The sequence below is a fragment of the Mus caroli genome, unplaced genomic scaffold, assembly GCF_978045245.1.
Source record: "Mus caroli unplaced genomic scaffold, Mus_caroli_1 scaffold_9, whole genome shotgun sequence".
In the NCBI taxonomy this organism is placed as follows: Eukaryota; Metazoa; Chordata; class Mammalia; order Rodentia; family Muridae; genus Mus; species Mus caroli.
In genome coordinates this window covers 93,123,430-93,150,406 of record NW_028227264.1, presented here as the reverse complement: position 1 = coordinate 93,150,406, position 26,977 = coordinate 93,123,430, and the positions used below count along the sequence as shown (strand labels likewise).

General features: G+C 45.8%; 1 protein-coding gene across 1 annotated transcript in view; it reads right to left on the bottom strand.

The window, feature by feature from the left end:
• The window catches only part of Ntn4 (netrin 4), a 110,046-nt gene extending 84,238 nt beyond the window's left edge, over nucleotides 1-25,808 (bottom strand). The window contains exons 1-2 of the mRNA XM_021174419.3: nucleotides 25,293-25,808; nucleotides 22,046-22,575 (exon numbers count right to left, since the gene is read on the bottom strand). Coding sequence (XP_021030078.1) covers nucleotides 22,046-22,575; nucleotides 25,293-25,347 — 585 coding nt within the window. The 5' untranslated portion in view covers nucleotides 25,348-25,808. The remainder of the gene's footprint in view (nucleotides 1-22,045; nucleotides 22,576-25,292) is intronic.
• Between the last annotated feature and the right edge of the window lie 1,169 nt (nucleotides 25,809-26,977).

The following is a 26,977-nucleotide window of genomic DNA, read 5'->3' as shown; positions in this document are numbered from 1 at the left end:
TCTTAACCACTGAGCCATCTCTCTAGCTCCTGTACTGTGTATCTTGAAGCACTCTCTGCCAACCCAGAGATCAGTAAGTCTAATTCTTATGACTCCTAAAGAGCAAACAACACCATAAAATTAGGCTGTTTTCTTCTGCTCAGAAAGTAGAGATTCTATGGAAGAGTTTGAAGCACAGGATTTTAAAGAATGTTTATGAGCCATTGGGTTTACAGCAGAGCTGTTCTATGAGACATACCCACTTGCTGTGAGACACACCCACTTGCTGAGACACACTTACTTGCTGTGAGACACACCCACTTGCTGTAAGACAAACTCACTTGCTGTGAGACACACCCAGTTGCTTTGAGACCCTTCCACTTGCTGTGAGACACACCCACTTGCTGTGAGATACACCCACTTGCTTTGAGACTCTTCCACTTGCTTTGAGACACACCCACTTGCTTTGAGACACACCCACTTGCTATGAGACACACCCACTTGTTTTGAGACACACTCACCTGCTGTGAGACACACCTACCTGCTGTCAGACACACCCACCTACTGTCAGACACACCCACCTGCTGTCAGACACACCCACCTGCTGTCAGACACACCCACTTGCTATAAGATCCTCCCATCATCAAGCCGCACATTTACTGCTGGATGGTTTTCATTAAAGGTCTTCTGCTTGAGCTGTAGTCTGTCTCCTGTAATTTTTAATCCTGCATTAGAAAAATTCCTTTTATATTCAACACGGAAAAGTCCTTCAAATGGTTAAGAGAATAAAAGCTTAGCTTTCATCCTCTGGGTAAACTGTTTATAGTGCTCCCTGCTGCATAGTTTCTCGACTACTTACCACTCTGGCTGAGCAGCAAATGGCCTCTTTTTTATTTATATGCCTAAGCCACCAATGAAAGTGTTTCCATTTTTTCCCCTTCTATAATACCAAGCAAATTCTAACCTCTATTTCTGAAGATTTCTTTTTCTGACTGTATATTTTTATGTCAAAATGGATGTCAAAGTTTTTTTTCCCCCTTAACTTAAGCAATAGTCAATTTGAAAAGACCCATGGGGGCTCTTCCGGTCCCAGGTGCTGCGGGAACCGTGGGTTACCGTGCAGACATGGCCAAGTCCAAGAACCACACCACACACAACCAGTCCCGCAAATGGCACAGAAATGGCATTAAGAAACCCCAGTCGCAAAGATACGAATCTCTTAAGGGGTTGACCCCAAGTTCCTGAGGAACATGCGCTTGGCCAAGAAGCACAACAAGAAAGGATGAAGAAGATGCAGGCCAGCAATGCAAAGGCAGTGAGGGCGCACGCAGAGGCCAACAAGGCCCTGGTGAAGCCTCGGGCCATCAAGCCCAAGATGCCAAAAGGCCCCAAACTCAAGCTTTCATCGCTCACCCTAAGCTTGGGAAGCAGATTCGAAGCTACATGGCCAAGGGTCAGAGGCTCTGACAACCGAAGCCTAAGGTTCAAACCAAAGCTCCAGCTAAGGCCCAGGCTTCAGCTCCAGCCCAGGCTCCCAAAGGTGCCCAGGCCTCCAAAGGTACACAGGCCCCTGTGAAGGCCCCATAGAAAAGGCTCCTGCCAGTGTGAAGACAGACGGACTGCTGTGACACACCTCCCCACACACTATTTGCAGATGACCAGTGTCCTATGCTGTTCTTACAAATAAACTCAGGCAAGATCTGTTTAAAAAAAAAGAAAAGAAAAGACCCCCGGGGCTTCTGGTTCAGTTCTTTGGGAAGAAACCCAGTTGCTTCGGTGAAGACCGGGGCCTAATAAGCGGGGATGAATGCTGTGCTGAGACACACATTTACGCAGTTACCTCCAGTCAGGAGGAGACAAAGAAGCAGGAATGACGAGGAAGGAAGGCTATTGTATTGGAGAGTGGGGGAGGGGAAGAGTCGGCTCTCCATTCAAATTATGATGCAAAATACATCATCTCCACATTTCTATTACATCTGTTTTGCATTATTTAGATCCTAAGAAAAATGATATTTCTGGTCACATGTCAGCTGAACTCATTGGCAGAAGGGTAGGAGGGGGCTGTGGTGACAAAGGATTTTGGGGAAGCAACATGAGTAGTCAGTAGTTACACGTGAAAGACACTTCTCCCTGTCCTCTGGAATATCTAATACTCAACTTGGAGCCATCCAAAGTAAGCCTATTTAATCTTCAGTATGGAAACCCTTCAGATACTTAAGGGTGGCACTCACCGACTTAAGTTTAATTTCTCAGCAGCTCAAGGGATGCCAATAACTAACTAGAAATGGTCCAAAAGATTAAAATGGCCTTTGAAGAAAACAGCACTGGGGGTCAGCTGCATACATAGCATCATTCCCATGGTCCCAGCCAGCACACAGGCTTAGCGTACAGACAAGACCATGCAGAAGTGGTTGTCCACTTTACTTGTTAGGTTTCTAAAGGGGGAAGGGGGAGTGAAAAGAAGGCAGCACCACAAAACTCCTGGCTGTGGACTTTCATGTGAGCCTGAAACATCTTTCATAAAGTTCTTATAGCCGGGCAGTGATGGCACACACCTTTAATCCCAGCACTTGGGAGGCAGAGGCAGGCAGATTCCTGAGTTCGAGGCCAGCCTGGTCTACAGAGTGAGTTCCAGGACATCCAGGGTTACACAGAGAAACTCTGTCTCGAAAAACTGAAAGAAAGAAAGAAAGAAAGAAAGAAAGAAAGAAAGAAAGAAAGAAAGAAAGAAAGAAATGTGCGTGTGTGTGAATGCGTGCTTGTATGTTCTGGTTACTCTATTTTAAACTGATGTATTCTTTAAACAAGTTATAAGTCCCTGACTAACTTAAAAAACACCTTAAGAGACATTGGAAGAGCATATTATTCGAAAAGTTGATTCATTTTGACAGCAAACCTGCCATAGAAAGTCACAAGGAGGGTTGGAGATGGCTCAGCAGTTAAGAGCACTGACTGCTCTTCCAGAGGTCCTGAGTTCAATTCCCAGCAACCACATTGTACTGGCTATTTTTGTGTCAACTTGACACAGCTGGAGTTATCACAGAGAAAGGAGCTTCAGTTGAGGAAATGCCTCCATGAGATCCAACTGTAAGGCATTTTCTCAATTAGTGATCAAGGGGGAAAGGCCCCTTGTGGGTGGGACCATCCCTGGGCTGGGAGTCTTGAGTTCTATAAGAGAGTAGGCTGAGCAAGCCAGGGGAGGCAAGCCAGTAAAGAACATCCCTCCATGGCCTCTGCATCAGCTCCTGCTCCCTGACCTGCTTGAGTTCCAGTCCTGACTTCCTTTGGTGATGAACAGCAGCATGGAAGTGTAAGCCGAATAAACCCTTTCCTCCCCAACTTGCTTCTTGGTCATGATGTTTGTGCAGGAATAGAAACCCTGACTAAGACACACATGGTGACTCACAACCATCTGTAATGGGATCCGATGCCCTCTTCTGGTGTGTCTGAAGACAGCTACAGTGTACTCACATACATAAAATAAATAAATAAATGTTTAAATTTTTTTTTAAAAATTATTTTTAAAAAAGTCGCCAGGACTATTTACCTGTAGCCAAAGACTAAAGGCAAGCTCAGAGCTCTGAACCCAGCTCTGAACTGAGACCATAAGTGCTTGCTCAGTGTTAGTTCTCTACGGAGCAACCTCTAGATGGACTCACTTAGAAATTACTTCAGGAGTCTGGAATACCAAAAAGGTGTAGGTGGGTACATTTCTTTCAGTCTTGCTAAGGCATTTGGTTTTCATCTGGCTGTGACATTGCCACCTAAAAATAGCTCTTAAAACTTAGCTCTTTATCTGGCACTTGACATTCATTATACAATTTTTAAATAATTTGTAAAGTCCCAGTAGATAGGCAGAACTAAATATGGACTGAAGAGACAAGAAATCCTCCTCTCCCCGTGATGTGTTCGTTTCTAAATCTAACATTGCTACTTTGTTACTGTCCAAGGAGATGACTAGTCTATGGGGTTTTTTAAAGCATGTAATTCATTTATCTGTTATTATATAACCAAGACTGATATTTGTTTTCAACTAAATGTCTCTCTAAAAGCACTCAGTAAAAAAATGCTAGGTCCTCGATGATCTAGGAAACATTGACCAATACTCAAAGTTACGACAAGAAGTCCCTAATTTACACCTGATTGTTGTTCTAAAGGAGTCCATTTAGGGAGCTAGAGAGACGACTCAGTAGTTAGGAGTACTGGCTGCTCTTGAAGAGGTCCTGGGTTCAATTACCCACACCCACATGATACTCACAACTGTGGTGTACAGGCATAATATTCAAGCAAACACTTATTCTCAGGAAATAAAAATAATTTCTAAAAAGAAAAGTCTATTTACATCTATTGTTTGGGTGATAGAAGTGGACTTTATTCTGTTCCTTACTGTGTTCCTAGAACCAAATATCTGGTCACTAAATGAAGTGGCTGAAAATGTCTTCTTCCTTAGTAATGTGATAGAGATGTGTTAATGGTATTTATACAGTACTCTGCCATCTATAAACACATTTACATGTGCCTTATCTGAGTCTTTCTTACATTGACCCAGTTTATAAATGAAGACCTGAAAGTCCCCTGAATAAGGACATGACAGCTACTTAGGCTCCACTGGAGTGAGAGATGACAGAGTTTTATCTGGAGGGACAGCAATAGACTTGGCCAGCTGATGTAAAGGTTAGAATTTCCACTACATTAGCATAGCCCAGATTGGGGGCGGGGGAAGGCTCCAATCCACTCTCAAATGGCCACATGCAGCTGGCCCGATTATAACATGTAGATGAAATGTCTTTCATTGGTACAAAGCAAAGACCCAGATAGCAGGGACTCATTTTCATTGTCTTCTTTCCCTTCCCCTGGTTGTGAAATGACTTCCTTGTGGTTAATGGTTAAGAAGCAGGGCTATTCCTTCCATGGCAGAAAAACACGAGATCTCCCATGATCGTGTACACCGAAGCAGAGGGCAGCTGCTCAGCTGTCACGGGGCTCACCAGTGCCGGCCACAAGCCCTCAGATCTTCAACAAGATGGATGTAAAGAATTCCCTAAGTCAAAATGAGTGTGTTCGGAGTTGGAGGGGACAGTGCCAGAGGTCCCGAGACTACCAGCTCTGCACATAAGCTTCCCACTGCGGATCCTCCGACTTTTTTTTTTTTTTTAAAAAACATTCCCTGGCACAAGAGACTGAAGAGTTTGTTCAGACTCTGGATATATTTAGGTTTTTAGAAAGTCTCTCTTTGGTCATACCCTTGCCTTCTGAAAGCATCAGAGTCCATTTAATCCCTCTTCAAATATCCCAAGAATGTTAGCAATCCCTGAACATCCATAAATCCTCTCCAAGGCAAAATATCCCAAGTTAATTGTTCATTATATAACAAGGGTTCTAATTGCTCTCATTTCTTCTGCCCAGCTTTCTCTAAATAGGAAAATCTTGACCTGAGCATAATATTCTAGCCGCTCTCTGACAAGGGAGCGCACAGAGGACTATTCTCTCCCGTCTCTTGGAACGCAGCTCTTCTGCAAATGTGGCCTAAGATTGCATTCAGGTTTTTTGGCAGTCACGATATGTTGATGATTCACACTGAAATCACAGTCAACTAAAACCCTCAGGGTTTTTTTTTTTTTCTTTTCACATGAATGGCTGATAAGTCAGCCACACCTCTGTGCTGATGGTAGTACAGCTGAGTTTTGAACAGAGGAATTTATATGTATCACTACTGAAGTTAATCTCTTAAATTTTGCTCAAGGGTTTTTTGTTGTTGTCATCTTTGTTTTTAGGCTGATCCCTGAGTTTTCTTTCTTAACAGCTCTGACTATGTTACCCTAACCCAGGGCTGCTGTTGAATCTCCAGGATCAAGTCCTGAAAAATTAGACCCTGAGCCTCTAAGGTCAACTTCATCTTCCCCTCTCCCTTCCTGCCAACCAGCACTCCAGAGTCTCCAGCTAGTCAGAAAGGTGACTTTCTATAGGTATTTTCCCGCAGGATTCCCTTCAATTATTATCTATTCTTTCAATTATTATCTATTCTTAAGAGATATGAGTTACAGACAGATGTAGAGACCTACAGCCAAACAGTGGATGGAGCTTGGGGACTCTTATGGAAGAATATGAGGAAGGAGTGTAGGTCCTAAAAGGTGGGTAGGAGCTCCACAGGAAGACCAAGAGATTCAAGTAACCTGGACCCTTGGGCCTCTCAGACTCTGAACCACCAACCAAAGGACATACACAGGATGGACCTAGGTCTCCCCACACATATGTACCAGATGAGCAGCTTATCTTCCTGTGGGTCCAAACAACTGGAGCAGGGGCTATCCCAAAAGCTGTTAACTGTATGTGAGATATGTTTTTCTAGCTGGGTTGCCTTATCTGGCTTCAGTGGGAGAGGAAGCACCTAGCCTTGTAGAGACTTGAAGTGCCAGGTTGGGGGGAATACCCAAGGAGGCACTCGCCAGCTCAGAGGAGAAGGGGAAGAGGGATGGGGGGAAGGATTGCAGGAGGAGGTGATTGGAATGGGGGACAGTGAGGGGGATGTAAAGTGAATAAGTAAAAAATAAAAAGAAATTAAATTTAAAAAAGAGAGAGAGAAACTCTCAATTAGACTATGAAGTCCTTAAATACACAGATACATAAATGTAACCAGATATATACAAGTTAACTAGAAGAGACAAGACCCAGTTTAGACATCCCAAATATTGTTTGTTTTGCCAAGAAAGTGATATTTAAACTCTTTTGGGGAGGAGTCAAGATAGAGTTTCTCTGTATGGCCTTAGCGGTTCTAGAACTCACTCCATTGATCAGATTTCTCTTAAACCTAGGGATCTGCCTGCGTCTGCCTCTCAAGTGCTGGGATTAAAGGCATATGCTACCATGGCCTGGCTGATATTTAAATTCTTTCTCCAAAAAAATTGGTCTATCTCTCAACTAGCTCCAGGTAAGCAGGTGAGGTGAATGTTGGATTTGGCTTAATTGAAAGAGAAGGCCTTTGGGAGAGGGAGGGACACTTGTGGCTTTACACAAACAAGCCAACAGCCATGAAAGCTTGCCCAGAGATAGCCATCAAGAGGCTTGCTCTCCAGAATTCCCAAACAATTACCACTGCCATCAGCACAGTGTAGTGAGAGCCAGTTGGCTGTATCGCAGAAACATATGCGCAAGGCACCCTTTCCAGTCATTTGCAGTGACACTGGTGACAACCTGAATGAGATCCTGGAGTAAACCTTTCCATGCACCTTGCACCGTTGCCAAGAGGTAGGAATAGACGAGTCTTCCCTTTGTGCCAGGCCTCTGGCAACTAGGAACAGAGCCTGTGGTTTGGGTTTGCAAAGGAATGGAACCCATGAGATCATCTCGGTGAAATATTATACTTGTCAATTGTCTGCCTGGGAATCTGTCCTCCCAAAGGCAAACTTAAGAGGCACTTGGCAAGTTGCTTCTCAAACATTCTATTTATGTGCCTCATACCTGATTCTCTGCCATCAAAGAACCTTAAATCACAAAAAAACATGAGGAGTTGTCATCATTAATATTCACAGTGGTAATCTCAGGGTTCATTTATTTGATAAATATCTACCTAATGGCAGGTAGCATGCTAGACACTCAGATAGTGTTTCTTTAGGTGTGGTCGGCACTTCCTTAAGGAGTTCACAAAAGAATGTGATGGCAGCTACAACAGAAGTGAGTGTAGAGTGCTCGGACACGTGCTTGTGATGGATGTGCACTGCATACCTACTCCTGAATTTTGGTAAGAGATGGAGCCTAAGCAAAGTCCTTAAGGATGAATATGAATTATCTAGTCATCTATCTGTCCACCCATCTGCCCATTGGTCCATCTGTCCATCCATCCATCCATCCATCCATCCATCCATCCATCTGTCTGCCATCTTTCCATCCACCCATCTCTTCACCCATCTATCCATCCATCCACCTGTCTGCCATCTTTCCATCCACCCATCTCTTCATCCATATATCCATTCATCCCTGTCCGTCTGTCCATCTGTCCACCCATCCCATCTATCCATCCATCTGTCCACCCATCCATCCATTCATTCATCCATCTATCCATCCCACCCATCCATCTATTCATCCATCCGTCCGTCCGTCCGTCCGTCCGTCTGTCCGTCCATCCATCCATCCATCCATTTATCCATCTATCCATCCCATCCATCCATCTATTCATTCATCCATCCATCCATCCACCCACCCACCCACCCACCCACCCATCCATCCATCCATCTAAAGTATCTTGAGTAAGAGCTTAGGTAAGTGTATGAGAAGTAGAACTTGATGGAGATGGTCAAAGAAGAGTCATTCCTAGCTTTTACGGTACCAGAAGGTGCCATGCAAGCTTCCAAAGGAGGGAAGCAACCAATAGTCCTACCTAGCTACAATACCTAGGAGCACTATGACAAGCATGGCATTACAGCCATGACAGCCCAAGGGTGCAGTAGTGGCACACATACCTTGGTGGTAACGAACAACTCTTTAACTGGACTTAACACTCACTCAACAAGAAGAAAATCACGCCTGATGCTAGAAATCCAGCCAGCTATCCAGGGCTAGCAAAGTGATAGACCTTGGAGGAACCTGCCACCACCACTTTACCAAACAAGCATAATCCCTAACTACAGACTAAATATATGCCCTTAGACCTATAGATAAATGTGGTCCTCACCCACCACCAAGGAAATTTCTCTTTACAACAGACAGACTATTATAGAAAACTACAGTCAATCAAAATGCAGAGTTGTAGAGCCCAGGCACATCTACAAAACAACCCCTACCCAGAGGTGGAGCTCAGAGGTCATTGCAGAAGAGGGGTGTAATGATTGTAAGAGCCAGAGGATCAGAGGGTTTGCTGTAAAAGTGTGTGTTCTAGTAATGTCAGAAGGTGCACACAGCAAGTCTCACTGTCTAAACATGAGCCAAACACGGGCAACAACATTAGATATGCTAACATGGACTGGGCAAGCCCAGGAGGTCTCAACTCTACACAAAGAATAGCTAAGAAATGTGGAGAGTGGGAGAAACAGTCTTCCCCAGGGAGGAGCACACTGATTGGTTATCTAATACCAATTGTTCATCTCTGAACACACACACACACACACACACACACAAACACACACAACTAACATGCAAAGCTAGCAGGTTGTAGTTAGGTATTTAGGAACGTAAATGTATATAGATATACATTATGTATATTATCTAACAATATATTATGTAACAACAGTTAAAGAAAACAAGAGCAAGGAGATATATCTGGGAGGGTTTGGAGGGGGAATATAAAGAAAAATGATGTAATTATATTATAATCTTAAAAATCGAAATAATTAAAATGTCTAAAAATTGAAAAAAAAAGAGTTCTTTAAGTCAAGGAAGTATCAGTCAGGAGGAGAGAGTGGACTAGAAGCTCAGAGTGATACGTCCTTTCACAGACACCTTGGAGGCCAGAGCTACGGCCATGGGGACAGAGGGTGGGAGGGGCCCAATGCTCAGGAAAGGCCTGTCATGCCACAGTAAAGACTGGGGTGGCGTTAGGAAGGGATTCCTTCAGTTTGACTTAGCGACTGACAGTCTCAGTCCCCAGCCCTTGGAAGGTATGGGTGGTAGGCTAGTTGTAAGCTCTGGGCCAGCCCACTCTCTTCAGTGAGCTCCAGGGCAGTCAGATCTACATAGCTAGATCCCATCTCAAAATAACAATAAAGCATCCTTCATGATAGGAGACTGGAGAACAAAGGAGACCATGGAGAGAGCCTTCAGGAACATTATAACGGATGAGCAATGATAGAGGTTTGTATGAGGACTGGGCTGTAGGGGGAGAGATAGACAGTGATGCCGTTCTTAGAGGTTTTACTAGGTAGGAAGGAGGCAAGCTCTTTAGCTGAGAATGCTAACAGGAACTTGAGGACGTCTTTAATGTTTTTTAATCTCTCTCTCTCTCTCTCTCTCTCTCTCTCTCTCTCTCTCTCTCTCTGTGTGTGTGTGTGTGTGTGTGTGTGTGTAGCAGGGAAAAGAGGGGCAGAGGACACAAGGGCTATAGCAGTGTATAGAGGTAGGTTCCAAGGATCAAAGTTAGGTCATTACACTTGCATGGCTACCCCTTTTACCCAATGAGCCATCTTGCTAATTCCCAAGGGAGGTGGGTTTTTTTTTTTGTTTGTTTGTTTTTTACTGTGAAGAGGAACATCCAAGACTCAGCACAGGAATGTAGAAGGAATAAAGAAAAACAGATTTCTGGGGGAAGTTTGAGGGCCATGTTGGAAGGGAAGATATAAAGAATGATCACACCCCCCCCCAATTCCATTTTAAAACAGAGAAGCCTTTTCCAATTGGAGCCAAAAGACACACTGTTGGTGCAAATAAATTAGATGGCATGTGGAAGCCATCTGTGGAGGCCATCGGAGACCACTCATAATAACTTCTGACTGAGGAGCTGTGACATGAAGCATTGAGTACCATCAACAAACATCGCCGAGGCCCTGGGAAACTTCTGCGCCTCTGCCAGCTGCAGGAGAGTGGTGGCAAGAAGAGAAATGTAATACAGACCAACAATGATGCTCAGTTAGTAAGGACCCTTGCCACCCAGCCTGACAACCCGAGTTTAGTCCCTGAGACCAATGTGGTAAAAGAAAATGTTGTCCTCTGACATCCATACTCACGTACTGGCATGTCCCCCCCCCCCCCACTCACACACATACTCTCTCTCTCTCTCTCTCTCTCTCTCTCTCTCTCTCTCTCTCTCTCTCACACACACATACACACACACACACAAACACACACACACATCCTAGACATACAAACAAGTAAATGCAAAAAATTATATAAAAAAAGAAAGCGTCTTATTCGACCCATAAGACTTTTAAAAAATGAAATATGACAGGAAAGTAGGGTTTCTTTACTTTTGTTTTCATTATCAATAGGAGACAGATCTGGTGTCTTAGAGATCATGTGCAAGCATGCAAAGTGTAGGGCAGGCGCTAGGACATCCCATCATGTGCAATGCATGCCCTGGGACATCCCATCGTGTGCAACTGCATCTCGGCTGTTCTCCTTTGCAGAATGCGCAACATTAATTAAAGCACTAATAGGTTTTGTTTTAAAAATTTGCAGCCAAATGTATACATTTTCATTTAAAAGATATTGGCTGTCCAGCCCCAGTGCCTTTGGCAGATGCCCTCCAACATCCTGTTCTCCAAATCAAATTTCATAAAACGTTAGGCAGCAGAGTGTTACTCCTAGAGGTGCAGCTTTGAGAACTCAAACAGGATGCAAAATCAAGAAAGGCAGGATGATGTGTAGGCAAGCTGGTGCGTGCCCAGATTTCGAGTATCCAGGAGGCTGAGGCTAGAGGATCACTTGTGTCCAGTTTGAGACAAACCTAGGCAATGCATGAGATACAGAGTTTTAAACAATGTAAGAGTACAAAGCCCTCCGAGGCAACGGTCCCCTAAAACGAGCATAGCTCTTTCTGTGTGACTTTCAAAGATTTTGTTCTCCTCCGACTCGGCTCTACCCTCCTTGCCTCTCCACTGTCACTCAGGCCCAGTCGCTGTCCATTCTTCTCTCTGATTGACTTTGTGCCTCTGGTGGAAACCTAGAGTGCTGCTTCCAATTTTAATCTTACTTGACGTTTTATATACTTTATGTCCTCCCGACCATGGAAACTCAATGGAATTCAACACATGATTACAACTGGTCTCATAAGTGAGCGAGACCCATTTTTGTGAATGCCTTAGGACTTCCAAGAGCATCTCATTGGAATGGCAGCATTAACGGACAATGCTGTCTCTGCTTGGGCTCGCTTGCCAGACCCTCCTCTTCTCTATTCACACCTAGACCCTGGATGATCTCAACTAAGTTTCAGCGCCTCAGACATCATCTGTAAACTGTGATCTGATCCTCCTCAGTGTCCGCACTTAGATGTCTGGCAGCTCACACTTAGCATGTCAAAGTGGGGAGCTTCCTTCCGTTCCCCCTCAGACTTCTGCTTCTCAGCAAATGGGTATTTTACTCTTCCAGGTCACACACTATAAGTACCCTTATATTTTCCCTCCTCCCCTCCCTCCCTCTCCCTCCCCTTCCCCTTCTGTCTTTCTCTGTCTCTCTCTGTGTCTCTCTCTGGTTCCCTGTATGTCCATATGTGGGTCCATTGGTCTGTCCATCTGTTTCTAGGCTGGTTTTCTGCAGTTCATTCCTGCTGGTCCCCACTTCCTTCTGTTCACCTGTTCCCCTGTTTAGTCTTTTCTTAGCATGTATCTTAAAAATATATATATCGTGCCGGGCAGTGGTGGCACACTCCTTTAATCCCAGCACTTGGGAGGCAGAGGCAGGCAGATTTCTGAGTTCGAGGCCAGCCTGGTCTACAAAGTGAGTTCCAGGACAGCCAGGGCTACACAGAGAAACCCTGTCTCGATAAAACCATATATATATATATATATATATATATATGTGTGTGTGTGTGTGTGTGTGTGTGTGTGTGTGTGTGTGTGTAATATCAATCATCTGTTTAAAATCCCTAATAACTTCCAATACCACTCAGGGTAAAAAATAAGTAAATGAGATGGACTGGGTGGTACAAATTGAGACTTTTTTTTTTCAGTATAAGGAAATGCTAAACATAATTATGTGACTTTAATCTGGGGATGCCCATCCCCACCCCTGTGGCTGTCATCACTTCTCAGTTCTCACGTACTCTGCTGCATCTTCATCTCTCTACTTCAGCATCAGATGCCTCCATCTTCTGAAAGTACCAGGCCGATTGGCCCAGGTCCTTCCTTGCCTACCCTACACAAGCCTGCTTTCCTTTGGAACCTTTTTCTACAGTCTTCATGAGGTTTTTCCTGGGGGCCACAGCTAAGCATCCATCCCACTTTCTGCACCTCCTTTTCCCTTTCTCTGCTTGCTCTTCACACTTGTCCAAGTCGCACAAGGATTAAAACTCAAAATCATGGGACGTGGTGGTGAACACTAATCCCAGCACTTGAGAGGCAGAGGCAGGCAGATCTCTGAGTTCAAGGCCAGCCTAGTCTACAGAGTGAGTTCCAGGACAACCAGGGCTACACAGAGAAATCCTGTCTCAAGCAAAATAAAACAAAACATCGAACAAACAAACAACCAAACCAAACCAAAACAACAACAACAACAAACATTTTTCTCTGCAAATTGGGGTTCCCCTCCCCAAATATATATAAAAAGAACGGACCATAAATATTTTTGAAAGATCACTACATAATAAATGTGTAACACCCAACACAGTCAAATGTAAAATATAACTTTATAAGTTACTTTCATATAATCCTGTTTCAGTTCAACAAAAATATCTTAAGACATTTACTTCTTATAGAAATCTGTGTTGGTGGGAGCCTTGGGGACTGATAGCCACAGATTGAATACAATGATACAAAGAACAAAGGCTCTCAATTAACAAACACTGTGGGAAAGAAACAGGAGGCATGTGACAATAGGGAAAGCGTCCCCTCCGTTCCCACACACCTCCTATCACAGGTCAGAGCAGTCACCTACACAATCTTACAGAGCTCCCAATACCTAATACTCTTAATCCCTATTCTGGTTTTGAGGGTTCTCTGTTTCTTCAAACCGCCTCATGTGCTCGAATACCACCTGACTTCCAGTATGTGCTTGTCATAGGTTCTTCATCATTAAGCCTTAATATCTCAGTGACTCATGACAGCATTTTGACATTTTGCAATCTGGTTTCTCACGGTTTCCAGACTATTTTGACCAAATGTTGGCGGAGTTAGATCATCAAATAGAACAAATACAAAACAAGCAAATGTGAACCCTACTTTTTAAAAGAGCCAGCCAGCTCATTATTAAATTGTTGGAGGAGGAATCCATTCTAGTGGCTGGCCAGCTGGGAGACAGCTCTGCTCAGCAGGCAAAGTGCTTGCACCAGGATGAAGACTTGAGTTCAGATCCCAATTGCTTGCTTAAAAGCTGCTGCTGCACGTGGTAGAAAGCTAAGGCTGCAGTATGTGTGCCTGGAGAGATGGGCAGATGCCTGGAGCTAGCTGGCTGGCAAGTCTAGCTTAGAAGGCGAGCTTTCCGTTAAATGAGAGACCCTATCTCAAAAAAATAAGCTGAGAGTCTTAAATTAAGATGCCTGACATAAACCTCTGGCCTGGGCACACACACATGCATACATGAATACATACAAACATACACACACACACACACACACACAATTGAGAGTCATAAATTAAGATGCTTGACATAAACCTCTGGCCTGGGCACACACACACACATGCATACATGAATACACACACACACACAATCTATTCAATCAATCATGCATTTACTGACTAGACATCTATGTCTGGGTTCCCTTTTTCTGTAGCTTCTTTAAATAATTTTAACCAATAATCCCTGTGTGAGTTTTATATAAACTAAAGGCACATTTTTTTTGAAAAGGTGCTATTATACATCTTTAGTTATAACACCTGAGGAAAGGAATATATTAGGCTGTCTATAATCAAATTGCTGTGTGTAACTATATATATATATATATATATATATATATATATATATATATATATATGGCTTCCTACAATTACAGCTAAGGGTGAACATCAAGGTGATAGACACAGTAATACATTATATAACTAACTTAGAAAAACGTGAGTAGTTACTAACTACGGTAGAAGGCACTCCTGTCCTCTCAAAAATCAAACCAATCAAAAAGCATGCCCAGTGATACCAGAGAACTATATACTCTTTCCTTCCCATATAGCTCCTTCTAAAGCTGTGGTTCTCAGCCAGTGGGGCCTCAACACCTTTGTAGGTCAAAGGGTCCTTTCACAGATGTCACCTAAAACCATCGGAAAACAGGGATATTTATATTACGATTCATAACAGTAGCAAAATTACAGTTATGAAAATAATCTTCTGGTTGGGGTCACCACAGCATGAGGAACTGTATTAAAGGGTCACAGCATTAGGAAGGTAGCGAGCCACTGTTTTAAATCTCCAGGGGTAATATTAAGTCTTCACTTGTTATAAGTATCTTTTCGATATAAGGAAACACTCCCTCTTAACCCAAAGTCTAAAATGCAAACTCTTTCAAAGTATCCACCAGTCCGGAAGTTCTCTACAATCCTTAACAATCACATAGTAGTCTAGATTTAGTTTTGTCTAATGAGTTCTTCTCCAACGTTTTCTCCATTTACTTATATTGCGGTGGTACATGCCACAGCACATATGTGGGAGGCAAGGGACAATTAGCAAGATTCAGTTCTCTCCTTCCGTCATGTGTCCTGTGTCTCAGCACAAGTGTCCTCAGGTACTGAGCCGGCTTGACAACCTTCTTTTCGACTTTGAAGTTATATTAGAACTTAATCGTATCGATGATTTCAAAGTAAGTTCATTATCCCAGCTCTCATATTGGCTGGCTCATCATTTATTTGACCCTGGGTTACCCTGACTCACCAAGCCTCCATTTCTAAGTCTACAAAATGCACTTTGTGCTGATGCCTGATCAACGGAGTTCTTTTGTTCCGTTTTATTGAGACAGAGACGCTAGATAGCCCTGGCTACCCTAGAATCCACGATGCATACCAAATCAGCCTTGGACTCATAGAAATCCTCCTGTGTTTGCCTCCCCAGGACTAGGATTAAAAGTGTGCACCATTACATCCAACTTTAACAGGGTTCTTGCAAGAAAATGGGATGCAGTGTGCTTACCAGGTTTTTCCCATGGGAAGGGTACATAGATATTAGCTCACCATTGTGACTTCATCGCTGCTACTGTTGCTGAGGCTGGCATGAACAGATGTCCCTAACTGAGCAAAACAGCAGTTAATTAAAAGTGCTGTATTGGTTTGTTTTATCCTTTAAGGGAAGAAAGGCCCAAGTATAGTTCAACACGTAAGTGTAAATAGATGCAAAAACTCAACTGTCTTCCCACTTTTCTGCCTTAGAGGCTTTTATCACTATGTATTAGCATCCAAACTTTTCAATATCCTGAAGCAACAACTAAATGTTTGGACCTCGAATGGCGCGCCATCTATATTCGGGGGAACGAATCCTATACCGACCAAGGTTACTGAGGGAGTCAGTCCATAAGTGACCTTCCACCTACTAGGCTGTAGGGTCACAGAAGAAAGGAAAATCTGCGGCTCCCAGTCTTTCACGCTACCCAACTACGTGTCTCAGCTGCGTTCTAGCTTAGTGTGCAGAGTGGAAACCGAAGCCAGGAAGACATGGCCCAGTGGGGTAATTGTTGGAAAGCCATTTAAACTCTCCAGCCTTCAAATGACTCGTGAGTGGCACTCTTTCCCCCTCGGTGACATTAAAGTCCCTTTTCAAATACCCTCATCCTAGTGGCGTGCTTGTTGATTGATTGGGGGTGGGTGGGGGAGTGGATATTGATCCTTCTGTGTCATTGCGAGGAACATCCGACTTAATTTTACTTTTATCTGGAAGTTAGGGGAGATGTGACCTAGGGGGTTGGGGGGCGGGGAGATGAGTGGCTTACTCAGTGGCGTGTTTGCTGGGGAAGCATGAGAATCGGAGTTCAGTCCCCTCCCTCCTTTCATTCTAGCTACATATTTATTGAGCATCTACAGGGTCAAAGCTGTGTCCTCAGTGCCAAAGAAATGGCCATAAATAAGACTGACAAAAATCCCTATACAGTTAGTGTCATTGTCTATGCAGGGACTACTCAGAGATCAGGGGCATCCTCCTGCGCCTGCCTTCTCTTACTGCTGCCTAAGACTTTACTCTTCTCTCTTTGAGTGTGGTATATTCATTATTCTCTGAAGAAGAAGAAAAAAAAGAACCTACTATGTGATTCCGTTGGTTCTGAACCCGTTTTGTGTAGAATTCTTTTATTAACTAGTCAATGGAACAGGGAGTGAGCAAGGGTTGTTTCCAGAGAGATGGGTAATCTCTACACCATTGCTTATGGTCCACATGATCAGACTTCCACTTCCAGGAAGCCTGGAAGACTGGGGCACCCAGAATGATTCGCTATCCTCTCCTCCCTTCCCTACATTTTCTGTTTCCAGGGGTGATGCAAGGGGCCCTTTTCATCCTGAAAGAGCCTAATTAACCCATCATCTCCACCTCCAAGGTCGTTATTATCTACTGCTCTGTCAAATTGACTAAGCCCCCCGGTTGACAGAGAATCTTGAAATCAAACCACCTGAGCCCCAGGCTTGACTGTGCCTCCCACTGGGGTAGTCCCTCCATTGCGGGATTTCCCACTTAGTGCGCTGTGGAGCGCTGTGGTCCTGGCAGACCATAATTGAAGCGATGCAAAAAGAAGGCCCATGGCCAGACAGACTGAATCGGATGCCACGTCTCTTCTCCCTCGCTTGTGTACAGGGCAAAGGATAGTATCTGTGCTTACAGATGCTTGCCTTTGTTCAACCCAGTGGTAGCTGTTTGATTTCGTTCATCAAAATGTCATGCGCTGGAAACAAAGCTCATAGCATTTGTTGCTATGTTGTTGCTAGCATTTGGTGGCGGGGACTTTAATCAGTAACTGGAGTTCCATCAGGGTGATGGAGCTAGGATTTTATAAGTATGGAGAGACACAAGCTAGCAAAGTTGTTTTGTCAAAGCACGGGAGGCCCTTCACTTCCTTAGGGAGGCTGAGCAGATGTTGCTATCATGATGTTGGACTTCGCAGCCTTCAGAACTATAAACCAAATGCATGCCTATTCCTGCAAACTGCAAAATCCAGCAGCGGTTGCTATTGTTGTAAATATGGCTCCAGGGGGTGCCAACCTGGGGGAATTCTCTCCTCACCATGAGACAGAAGCCTGCTTAAATGGCAGCCTCAATGGAAATGCCTTTACAAAGTGGATTGAAAAGCTTATCTTGTCCATTGAAATAACTGATAAAAACTGCAGCCTCTGCTTGAAATTTGATATAAGCATTAGTGACGATGATTACCCATGAATGTGTGCGTGTGCACAGTTGTGTTTAGATGCACGTGTAAAGTGTGAGTGCCTGCGGACAAGCTTAGGTATTGTTCCTTGGGTGATATTTACCTGTGTCTGTCTGTCTTTCTTCTCTCTCTCTCTCTCTCTCTCTCTCTCTCTCTTTGAAGTTATGTTTGTTTGTTTGTTTGTTTTTAGATTTATTTATTTATTATATGTAAGTACACTGTAGCTGTCCTCAGATACTCCAGAAGAGGGCATCAGATTTTGTTACGGATGGTTGTGAGCCACCATGTGGTTGCTGGGATTTGAACTCGGGACCTTCAGAAGAGCATTTGGTGCTCTTAACCACTGAGCCATCTCACCAGCCCTCTCTCTCTCTTTCTTTCTTTCTAATGGGATCCCATGGACCTGGAGCTCACCACCTAGGCTAGGCTGCCTGGTCAGCAAGCCTCTGGATCTACCTAACTCTGCCTTCTGAGGGCAGGGATTACAGGTACGAAGCACCACGCCCAGCATTTCTTTGTTCGCGTGGGTTCTGGGATGAAAACCAGGTCCTTGTGCCTGGAAGGCAAGTCCTTGATAGACTGAGCTATCCAGCAGTTCAGTCGAGCTCGGGTATCTGTTAGTCATCTCTGAGTAAGTGTTGAGTCACTGAACTTATCCAGTGTAAGAGTGTTAGTGAGCAGGCCCCTGCCGTCTGCTTTCCCACACTGATTTTGCTTCTTTACAGATACTCGAGGTCCAGTAGCACTGAGATGTAGGGAGCCAATGTGAGCCTGTGCATCAATAACCAAGACAGTCTGAGAGTTCAGACCATTTGCTTGTTTTTAACACAGTGTTCCCTGCACGAGAAAACAATGAGTCTAACTTATCTTTCTCTTTCCTGTCCTAAGATCTTTTCAAAATGTCCATCATGACAGCGTGCTAGAAGGCTTACAGTATTAAGTGAGCTTTAAGAATTATCAAGGAGAACAGAAACAGAGGCAAGGCACATCCTTCTTGGCTCTGGTTCCGGTAGCACTGTTCTGGGGTGTTCTGGGGCTGAAGGCATAGAAACAAGCATTGAGGACTCCATGTGTCAGAGGGACTCAAGAGAAGGGACTCCCATTCTAAACCTTGCATCATGCCCCAGGCAAGCAGATCCCCTACCTACCCAAAGTCAGAACCAGGCGCGCTGAGAAAAGCACTTGACATGCAGGAGGGACTCAATAAATGTCTGTTAAGTGCTGGCATCTGGGAGACTTATGAGGCGCTATGTAAGTGCAAGCAGGCTTATCTCAGTGTGTGTAGCCTTGTGTCATGAGCATTGGACATATGCCCAACACCTAGCTCCCTTGTCTCAACCAGGGTAGTGTTGACATCTTGGGCTAGATAATTCTGTTAGGGAAGGAGCGGGGGAATGCTGTCCTGCGCATTGTCTAGGACTTAGCTCTGTCCCTGGTTTCCACCCACTAGATCCCAATGCCATTCAGTATTCCTCATAGGGCAAAAATGTCTGCAGACATCAGTAAATGTCCTGATGTCAGGGGATTACATAAAGTAACCCCTGGCTGCTGGTCACTTATCTAATCTTTACACTCATGGTAGCTATCTGCACCAGAAAACCTGACACCACCCTTCTCTCTCTCTCTCTCTCTCTCTCTCTCTCTCTCTCTCTCTCTCTCTCTCTCTCTCTCTCTCTTTCTCTCTCTCTCTCATTTCCTTCTTTTTTTTTAAAATTTAATTTTATGTGTATGAGTGTTTTGCCTGCATGTATGTCTGTGCCCCATGCATTTTCCTGATGTCCACAAAAGCCAGAAGATGGTATTGCATCCCTGTGTACTGGAGTTACAGATGGTTGTGAGCCAACAAGTGAATGCTGGGGATCGAACCCGGGACCTCTGGAAGGGCAGCCAGTACTGAGCCATCTCTCCAGCTCTCTTTGTTTCTGAATCAGTATTATCTAGTTATTGAAAGCATTCAAGTCTCTTAGTCTGCTTTCATCTAGTCCTTTATGTTCATATACCTACAGAGAATCTGCCTGGCCACCTCTATGAAAGCTAAAAAGAATAGGGCAGTGATGGTACAAGCCTTTAATCCCAGCACTTGGGAAACAGAGGCAGGCAGATTTCTAAGTTCAAGGCCAGCCTGGTCTACAGAGTGAGTTCCAGGACACACAGAGAAACCCTGTCTCGAAAAACAAAACAAAACAAAACACAAAAAACAAACAAAAAGCTAAAGACCTGTGAGGTAGAAACTTCTAGTTTCATTGGAAAGTGAGTTATGTCAAATGTGGTTTTGCTGGGGCACACAGGTGAAAGGATGTCTTGCTAAAGCAAACACTTGGTGAAATATAACCCCACAGACAGTGGGAGAAGAGCGCTGAGCCTTGGCTTGGTTTGCTCGGCCTGCCCGCTATTCTTCACTAGAGACACACATGCATTGGTTCACCTTACGTAGCTTGTCGAGATCAACTTGTGGCAACGCTGCCATTGAGAGAAACTCGCCCAAGAACTTCTGTGAGGTTCCTGCAGCAGCTTGGTGCTTCAGTGGCCTTGCCTCAGGCCAGTTGGCAAGCCTGGCAGTTTCTTCAGGATTGATCTACAGCTGCTGGTTCGTGCCTGGTGTTTGCCTATCAAGGGGGACTGGCCTGCAGCTGCTGAGTTGTATTTGGTGTTTGCTACAGGACTGGACTGCTGAGAAAGAATATCGAGCTCATCCCCAGTGAACTATTGCTAACAGGTCCACTGCCCCCACATCCTAATAACTTTTCTCTTCCACGACCTCTGCTGAGTTGTGAGCTAGAGGAGTGGTTGGACCCTTATTAAGAGTAGATTGCAAAAAAAATGTATGCCTACAGACCTATTCCCCACCCTCGGGGGAAGGAAAATATGAAACCAGGAAAAATATAGAGGAATTGGATTTGTAGCTGGCAAAGCTGATTTACAGAATGAAAATGGCCTGGCCTTGGGCCCAGGAAAAGAAGATAGACCCAGGTCCCTAACTGGAATTCATGTGTATGTGAGCCTCAAAATATCTTTTGTGTTAAAAGGAACTATCTTCCTTTGCTTGCTACACATTCTTGGCATCTTAACACCAAATCTCTATGTTGTATGTGTGTATGTGTGTGTGTGTGTTGATGGTGGGCATTTTTCTCAATCACTTCTATACCTTACTTGTGTGCATGGATGCAATCCCTGTGTAACACCTGTGTGTTCATGTGTGTGTACATGTGTGTAATACATGTGTAGCATGTATGTGCGTGTGCACGTGTAGCATGTGTGTGGCATATGTATGCATGTGTAGCATGTGTGTGTGTGTGTGCACATGTGTATATAAACATGCAGAGGCCAGAGGTTGACATCAAGTGTCTTTCACAAGGAGTCTCAGCCTTATCTTTTGAGATAGTACCTCTTCACTGAACCCGGAGCTGTTAACTAGCTAGATTAGCTAAGTGACCAGCAAGGCTTGGGATCCAGCATGCTTTTGACACAGGTACCAAGGATCTGAACTTAAATCCTCATGTTTCTATCTCAGACACTTTACCTTGTTTTTTGACACAGGGTTTCTCGCTGAACCTTTGGCTCACTGGTTTGGTTAGAGTGGCTGGCCATCAAGTCCTGTGGATCTTCCTGCTTCTACCTCCCCAGTGCTGATGTTGCAAGCATGCACCCTCACACCCACCTTTTTTCTGTGTGGGAGTTCTAACCTACGGTTGTCAACTGCTTTCGAGGGTAGCACTTCACCAAGCAAGTCGTCTTCTTGGCCCTTGTCTCAGGGTCTTTGGATGGGCGTATTTTTCTCCTTGGCTTTGTGGTTATTGACTACCTCTTTATGTTTTAGATATCAGGAAGATTCTGGTATGTGCTTCCTGAGCAAGCTACTAGCTGGAGGGACCAGCAGCCTTTAAACCTCCTGAGCAGAGTGACGGTTTGTATCTCTCTATAAACAAAAAACCCAAGAAGCTTAGAGTTCTGACTGAAATCCAGCCAGTGGGCAATGTGCTTGAGAACAACCAGCCAGCCATGTCCTAGAGTGAGGAATAATTTATGACAAAGCTCATGAAAAATTCTAATTTCATTCATGTTGCTACAAGTATAGCTTCATGCTTTAAAAAAAAAATGTGGGCTGGTAACATTTTTCTACCTCATTTTCCTTATGGTGCAGAGTTAAACGGGCGCTCTTACCTCTCCGCCGGTGCATGGGAAAGGATTTGAGTATCTAGACGTGCAAATAGCTCCCTTCTTGACGACGTCATCTTCCAGGCCAAAAGTAGCCGAGCAGTTTGTTGCAAAGTACTTGTAAGGCTTCCAGGTGTTCCCAAAGTCCTGGGACCGGTCCAGCACCATGGCTGCAGGCCTGGGAGACTTGAACACCATAATTAGGTGAGTGAAGTAGAATTCTGCTTCCAGGTCTAGCTGAATCTTTTCCCTGTGCACGTCCTCTGCAGACTGCCACCATGTCCGGGGAAACCTGAAGGATGAGTCTGCCATGGCAGAGGGTGGGTGAGCCAGGTGAGAATGGGCAGCATTGCATTTATCACACTTGGGCTGCCGGCAAGTGAGGTCAGCATTCTCACTGTAGAAGCAGAAGAGTTCGGTGGCGTTCTGGCCACACATAGTGTCTGCCCGGAGCTTTCTTCCCAAAGCCAAGTTTCCCATGCGAGGGTTGCAGGCCTTCTCACAGCGGGAGTTCGCTCCGGCTACTCCATTCAAGCCTGAGGAGGGGGAAAGTAAATGTCACTCAAGACAAACCCACGGGAAATGGGGATGCTCTTCTGCATAGCTGAAACATCTACAACAGTCAAGGTATCGTCCAAAGACCCTGGCCCTTTCTATAATGAGAAGAATCTAGCAAACGGGACCATGAATGCTATCGTGCATTTAAATAGGTTCATGTACACAAGTGTGTGTGTGTGTGTGTGTGTGTGTGTGTGTGTGCTCGATAGATGATAATGTGTTCACGAGTGCAAATGAATGTGTGAGTGTGCACATGTGTGCACGAGGAAGCCAGAATACCTTGGGTATTGTTCCTAAGGTTTCATCTACCTGGCTGCTTTTAGGTTTGTGTGTGTGTGTGTGTGTCCAGTAAAAGGGTAGTTCTCTAGGAAAATCAACACAAAATGGTTTTAAAATATGCAATAGGACTTCTTTTCAGGTGGCAAAGCTAGAAACCACTGGTTCTGAAATATGTGATATCCATGCCTAATATTAACTAAATATAGCTATGGGGGGGGGGCAACTCTTCAAACTACAGGAAAGCTTATTGTACCTACTCTTGGCCTCTTAAGTGCTTCTTCCTATGACAGACTGTGGTATTGAGTACTTATCTGTTTGCTTAGCTGGAGAACACTGCCAGTCTGGCATGCCAACGGCACCACTAACAACTGTCATGAACGAAACACCTTTTAAAGTAGCAAGCTCTGCCTTCCAAACTCCTAACCCACCTTAATGCTTCGAAAGCACTTAGAGTGACAAACGGTACCCACTCATTCACGTTCTGACTACTTGTCATAATCCTTTAATTTGGGTTTGTCGTGTTAATTACGAATACCATAAGCAAAGAATTGTCCATTTAAGAAAAATTAAAACACAGAGGAAAAGAAGGAAAAAGAAAACCCAAGCCCCCCAATTCTGGCTAATTGGGTGTTTCTGTTTAAGAGACAGAACCTCTGAACTGTTATCACAGGGGCACTGGATAAGGCCAAATGACAGCTTTGGCTGGGAAGGAGAGATTTCACACTCTGACAATCACCACTTCACACAGCCTTGCAGCCAAAATAAGGAGTTTCCTCGGGCATTATTTTTCTTTTCTTTTTTAATTCCATGTCAAATGAAAATGTGCAGCAAGCCGGGGCCTCTGTTTGCCATTGTTCTGATTAGCAGGCGCAGCAGCTGCCTGTGGCCAGAAACACACAAACACGGAGTCCTATGACTCACCTGTGAAGCGTTTCAGGGGGAAAGTCTCACACTGCCTGTACAAGCGTCTTTGACTTGCAACATTCCCCCAGTGTTCTCTATTCCCAACCTCTTGATTGCTCCCGTGGTGGTGGTTGGGGTTTTTTGGTTTGTTTGTTTGCTTGCTTGCTTGCTTGTTTTTGGCTTTTTGTTTTGTTTTGTTTGCCATAGCATGACTTGAAAAGGAAAAGGTTTATGAAAAGTAGGGGGAGTGTGGACTTGTAGTGCATCATACGAAGTGCGATGAGGAAGAATTCAAGAGAGATCTTTTAACCGTTTGAGCGGTTTGACAGATCCTTGGGGGTAAAAAAAAAATGAATAATTTTAAAGTTTCCACACACTAATAATTTTGATAAGAAGTAGTTATCAGTGCAAACACAGGCTGCACCCTGATAGAGGACGCAGCCTCTTAAGCCTGGACTTAGTTGCTGGCAGCTCTGGGGGAAAGAATGGAAGCAGACCAACTGAAGAGATGCCTGCCCCAGGGCTTGGAACCTTCCAGTCGGTTCCTCTAACCCACACGTTTCTTTCTGGAGCAAGTCAAGTCCATCTGAGGGGTTTGGGGTGGGGGATGAAATCAGACCCTCACAATTTTTCCCCACTACCCCACTGTGCTGTACTTAACCTAGCTGAAAACCAGGTGGCCTGCGAGAAGGGAGTGGGAGAAGAGAAAGAGGAGGCTCCCGGGGACTCAGACACAGCAAGCCTGGAACCGGTGGCCTAAAGACAGTCCAAGAGAGACAGGACCGTAGCGGGAGGGGAGAGGGGCATCTGCCCGTTGCCCGTAACCCAGTTACTGAGCCAAGGAACAGACCCGCCTCCGACCTCCTGCAGAGCTTCGGCCAGGGTACCGATTCCCCAGGGGCAGTCAGCCAGCTCCGGGCAATCACCACCTGAGTGATCACCCCCCATGGTCCCAGTTCCGAGTTCTACAGCGTTGCAGCCATCGCCCCGGGAAGAGGGCGCTCACCCTCACCCCAGGTGGCCCTACCTGGCTCTCAAGTACACAGAATGAGATCCGGGAAGGTGGCGATCGCTCTAAGTGAGAGATCGGTCTCGGCCCACGCACGCCCAGGGTCTCTTGGCCACCCCTCCTCGTCTCTCCTCAGGCCATGGAGAGCCCGGGGATGGCGAGCTGGGTCCTTTGTTCCCCCTCACCAAGTGCAGAGGCAGTTTTCCCCCCCAAGCCAAACCCAGAAAGAAACATTGATCTCTCTGTATCTTCTGCAGGGAGTACCCAGGATATCTGGTTATTCAAGGACATGTGTATCTCAGTTGCAGAGAAAAAAAAAATCAATAGTGTTTGAAACTGCGGAGTCGCGGGCAAAGGAGACGGAACATGGCCACTGGCTTCATCCTCAATAGCCCAGCTCTGGGCTCCCTGTCTCGGATCCCCTATATCCCCCAGCCCCCGAGCTTGGGTGGAGGGGCAGGAGTAAGGGAAGAGGGGTGGGGGCCCGGCCGCGTCACCACCCACCTGCGGCCACCGCGGAGCAGCCCCAGAGCAGCAGCAGCCGTGCGCAGCTCCCCATGGCGGGGCAGCTGCGGGAGCGGGTGGGATGAAGCGGCAGCGGTCCTCGGGAGCACCGGGGGCTCTGTGGTTCTTCCTCCTCCCGGGGCGCCAGGTTCGCTCAGTGGGCACCGTGGGCACAGAGCCGCGGGCCGGGGCCGCGCCAGGCGGCGGGGTGACCGTCGCGCACCGGCCTGGCGGGGCCCGGGCAACTCAGCAGCGGCGGGAGCCCCGGGATCATAGCCGGCCTGGCCGCTGCCGGCTGAGCGGCCCTGAGGGCGGGTGCGCCGCTCGCCCGGGGCTCGGCGCCCGCAGCCGACGCTGAACTTTGCGAGACCTTTCACTTCCCGGCCGCTGCCGCCTCCCGGCTGTCCTCCTCCGCTTTTCCCACCTTCTGTGGCCGCCGAGGCTCGGTCCCGTCCTTCTCCATGGGCAGTTCCATGGGATGCATTTTTATTGCACCGACACCGCGGCGCTCCGGTGCCAGCCCTCCTCCTCCCCTCGCACCTCCACCCCTTCCTCCCGCCCGCCCCCCGCGCTTGACAGCCCGGGCGGTGCAGACGCGCGGGTCCGGTCATTGTCGCCGCCGCCGCCGCCCAGGGAGGGGGGGGGTGTCTCTGCCGCCCCCGCTGCGCGCATCTCCCTGCCTGACCTCGCGGGTGCCCTCCAGCACCCAAGGGCCTCGCCTGGGAAACAGTCTCCCACCTTCTTCAGGAACATTCCTGAGAGCGGTTGACTCCCTCCGGATCAGGTCAGGGCATGCCAAGGGGCTTAAAAACCCGCGAAACAGGCGAGCCACTACTTTCCAAAAAATCACCCAGCAAAACAAGCTTTCCCCCCTCCCCCAACACCACTCCACAGCACCCATTCTCTGCGAGTCCCACAGTCTGGGTTAGGACCACCCCCAAACCCCCAATTCTGCCTAGGGTACTGCCACTGAACGCGCACCAAGTGCCAAGGGTCCTTTAAGTCTCTGCTACCTTTTTGGGGGGTGCAGCCCAGCTAACAGCCGCTGCCTACAGGAGTCGAAGGTGTACCCGTTTTGGGTGTAAAAGATGTTCTCACACGGCCTGAAAGACCAGGATCCGTGATCAGGGAATGAACTGTTTAAGAACATCTCAGTCTGGAGCATCGATATAAGAATGCCTGGGTCCTAGGTGCATTCACACATTCTTCATAGTATGGTGAGCAGGGGAACCATAAAGTTATGAAATATCTTATGGGGAGCAATTTAGCAGCAACCACAAGCAGCTAATTGTAGCTCAGGGCTGGTGTTTTTGAAAGGAGATTAAATAGCACTTCAGCCTGGGACTTCTGTAACTTCTCTGAAAATATAGTTCTGCTTACACATGCAAGGAAATTGGCAAACGTTGAGTCGAATGCAATTCTGTATTGCAGCATTCAGTGTGTGCTTTTGAATATTTTCCAGAAAGTTAACTACTTTACAGATACCATTCAGTTATTATAAACTGTCAGAAATACAGATGGGGCCAATTAGAGCTTTGGGGGCACACGTAGATATTATTTATAATGACCAAGCTGGAGACATATAAGTTTCTATCTCTCTAAAGGAACTGAGTTGAGGTTAGCACAATCCACTGGGAGGCATTAAAATTATTATTTTGGCCAGTACTGGAAGTGGCAGGCGACAT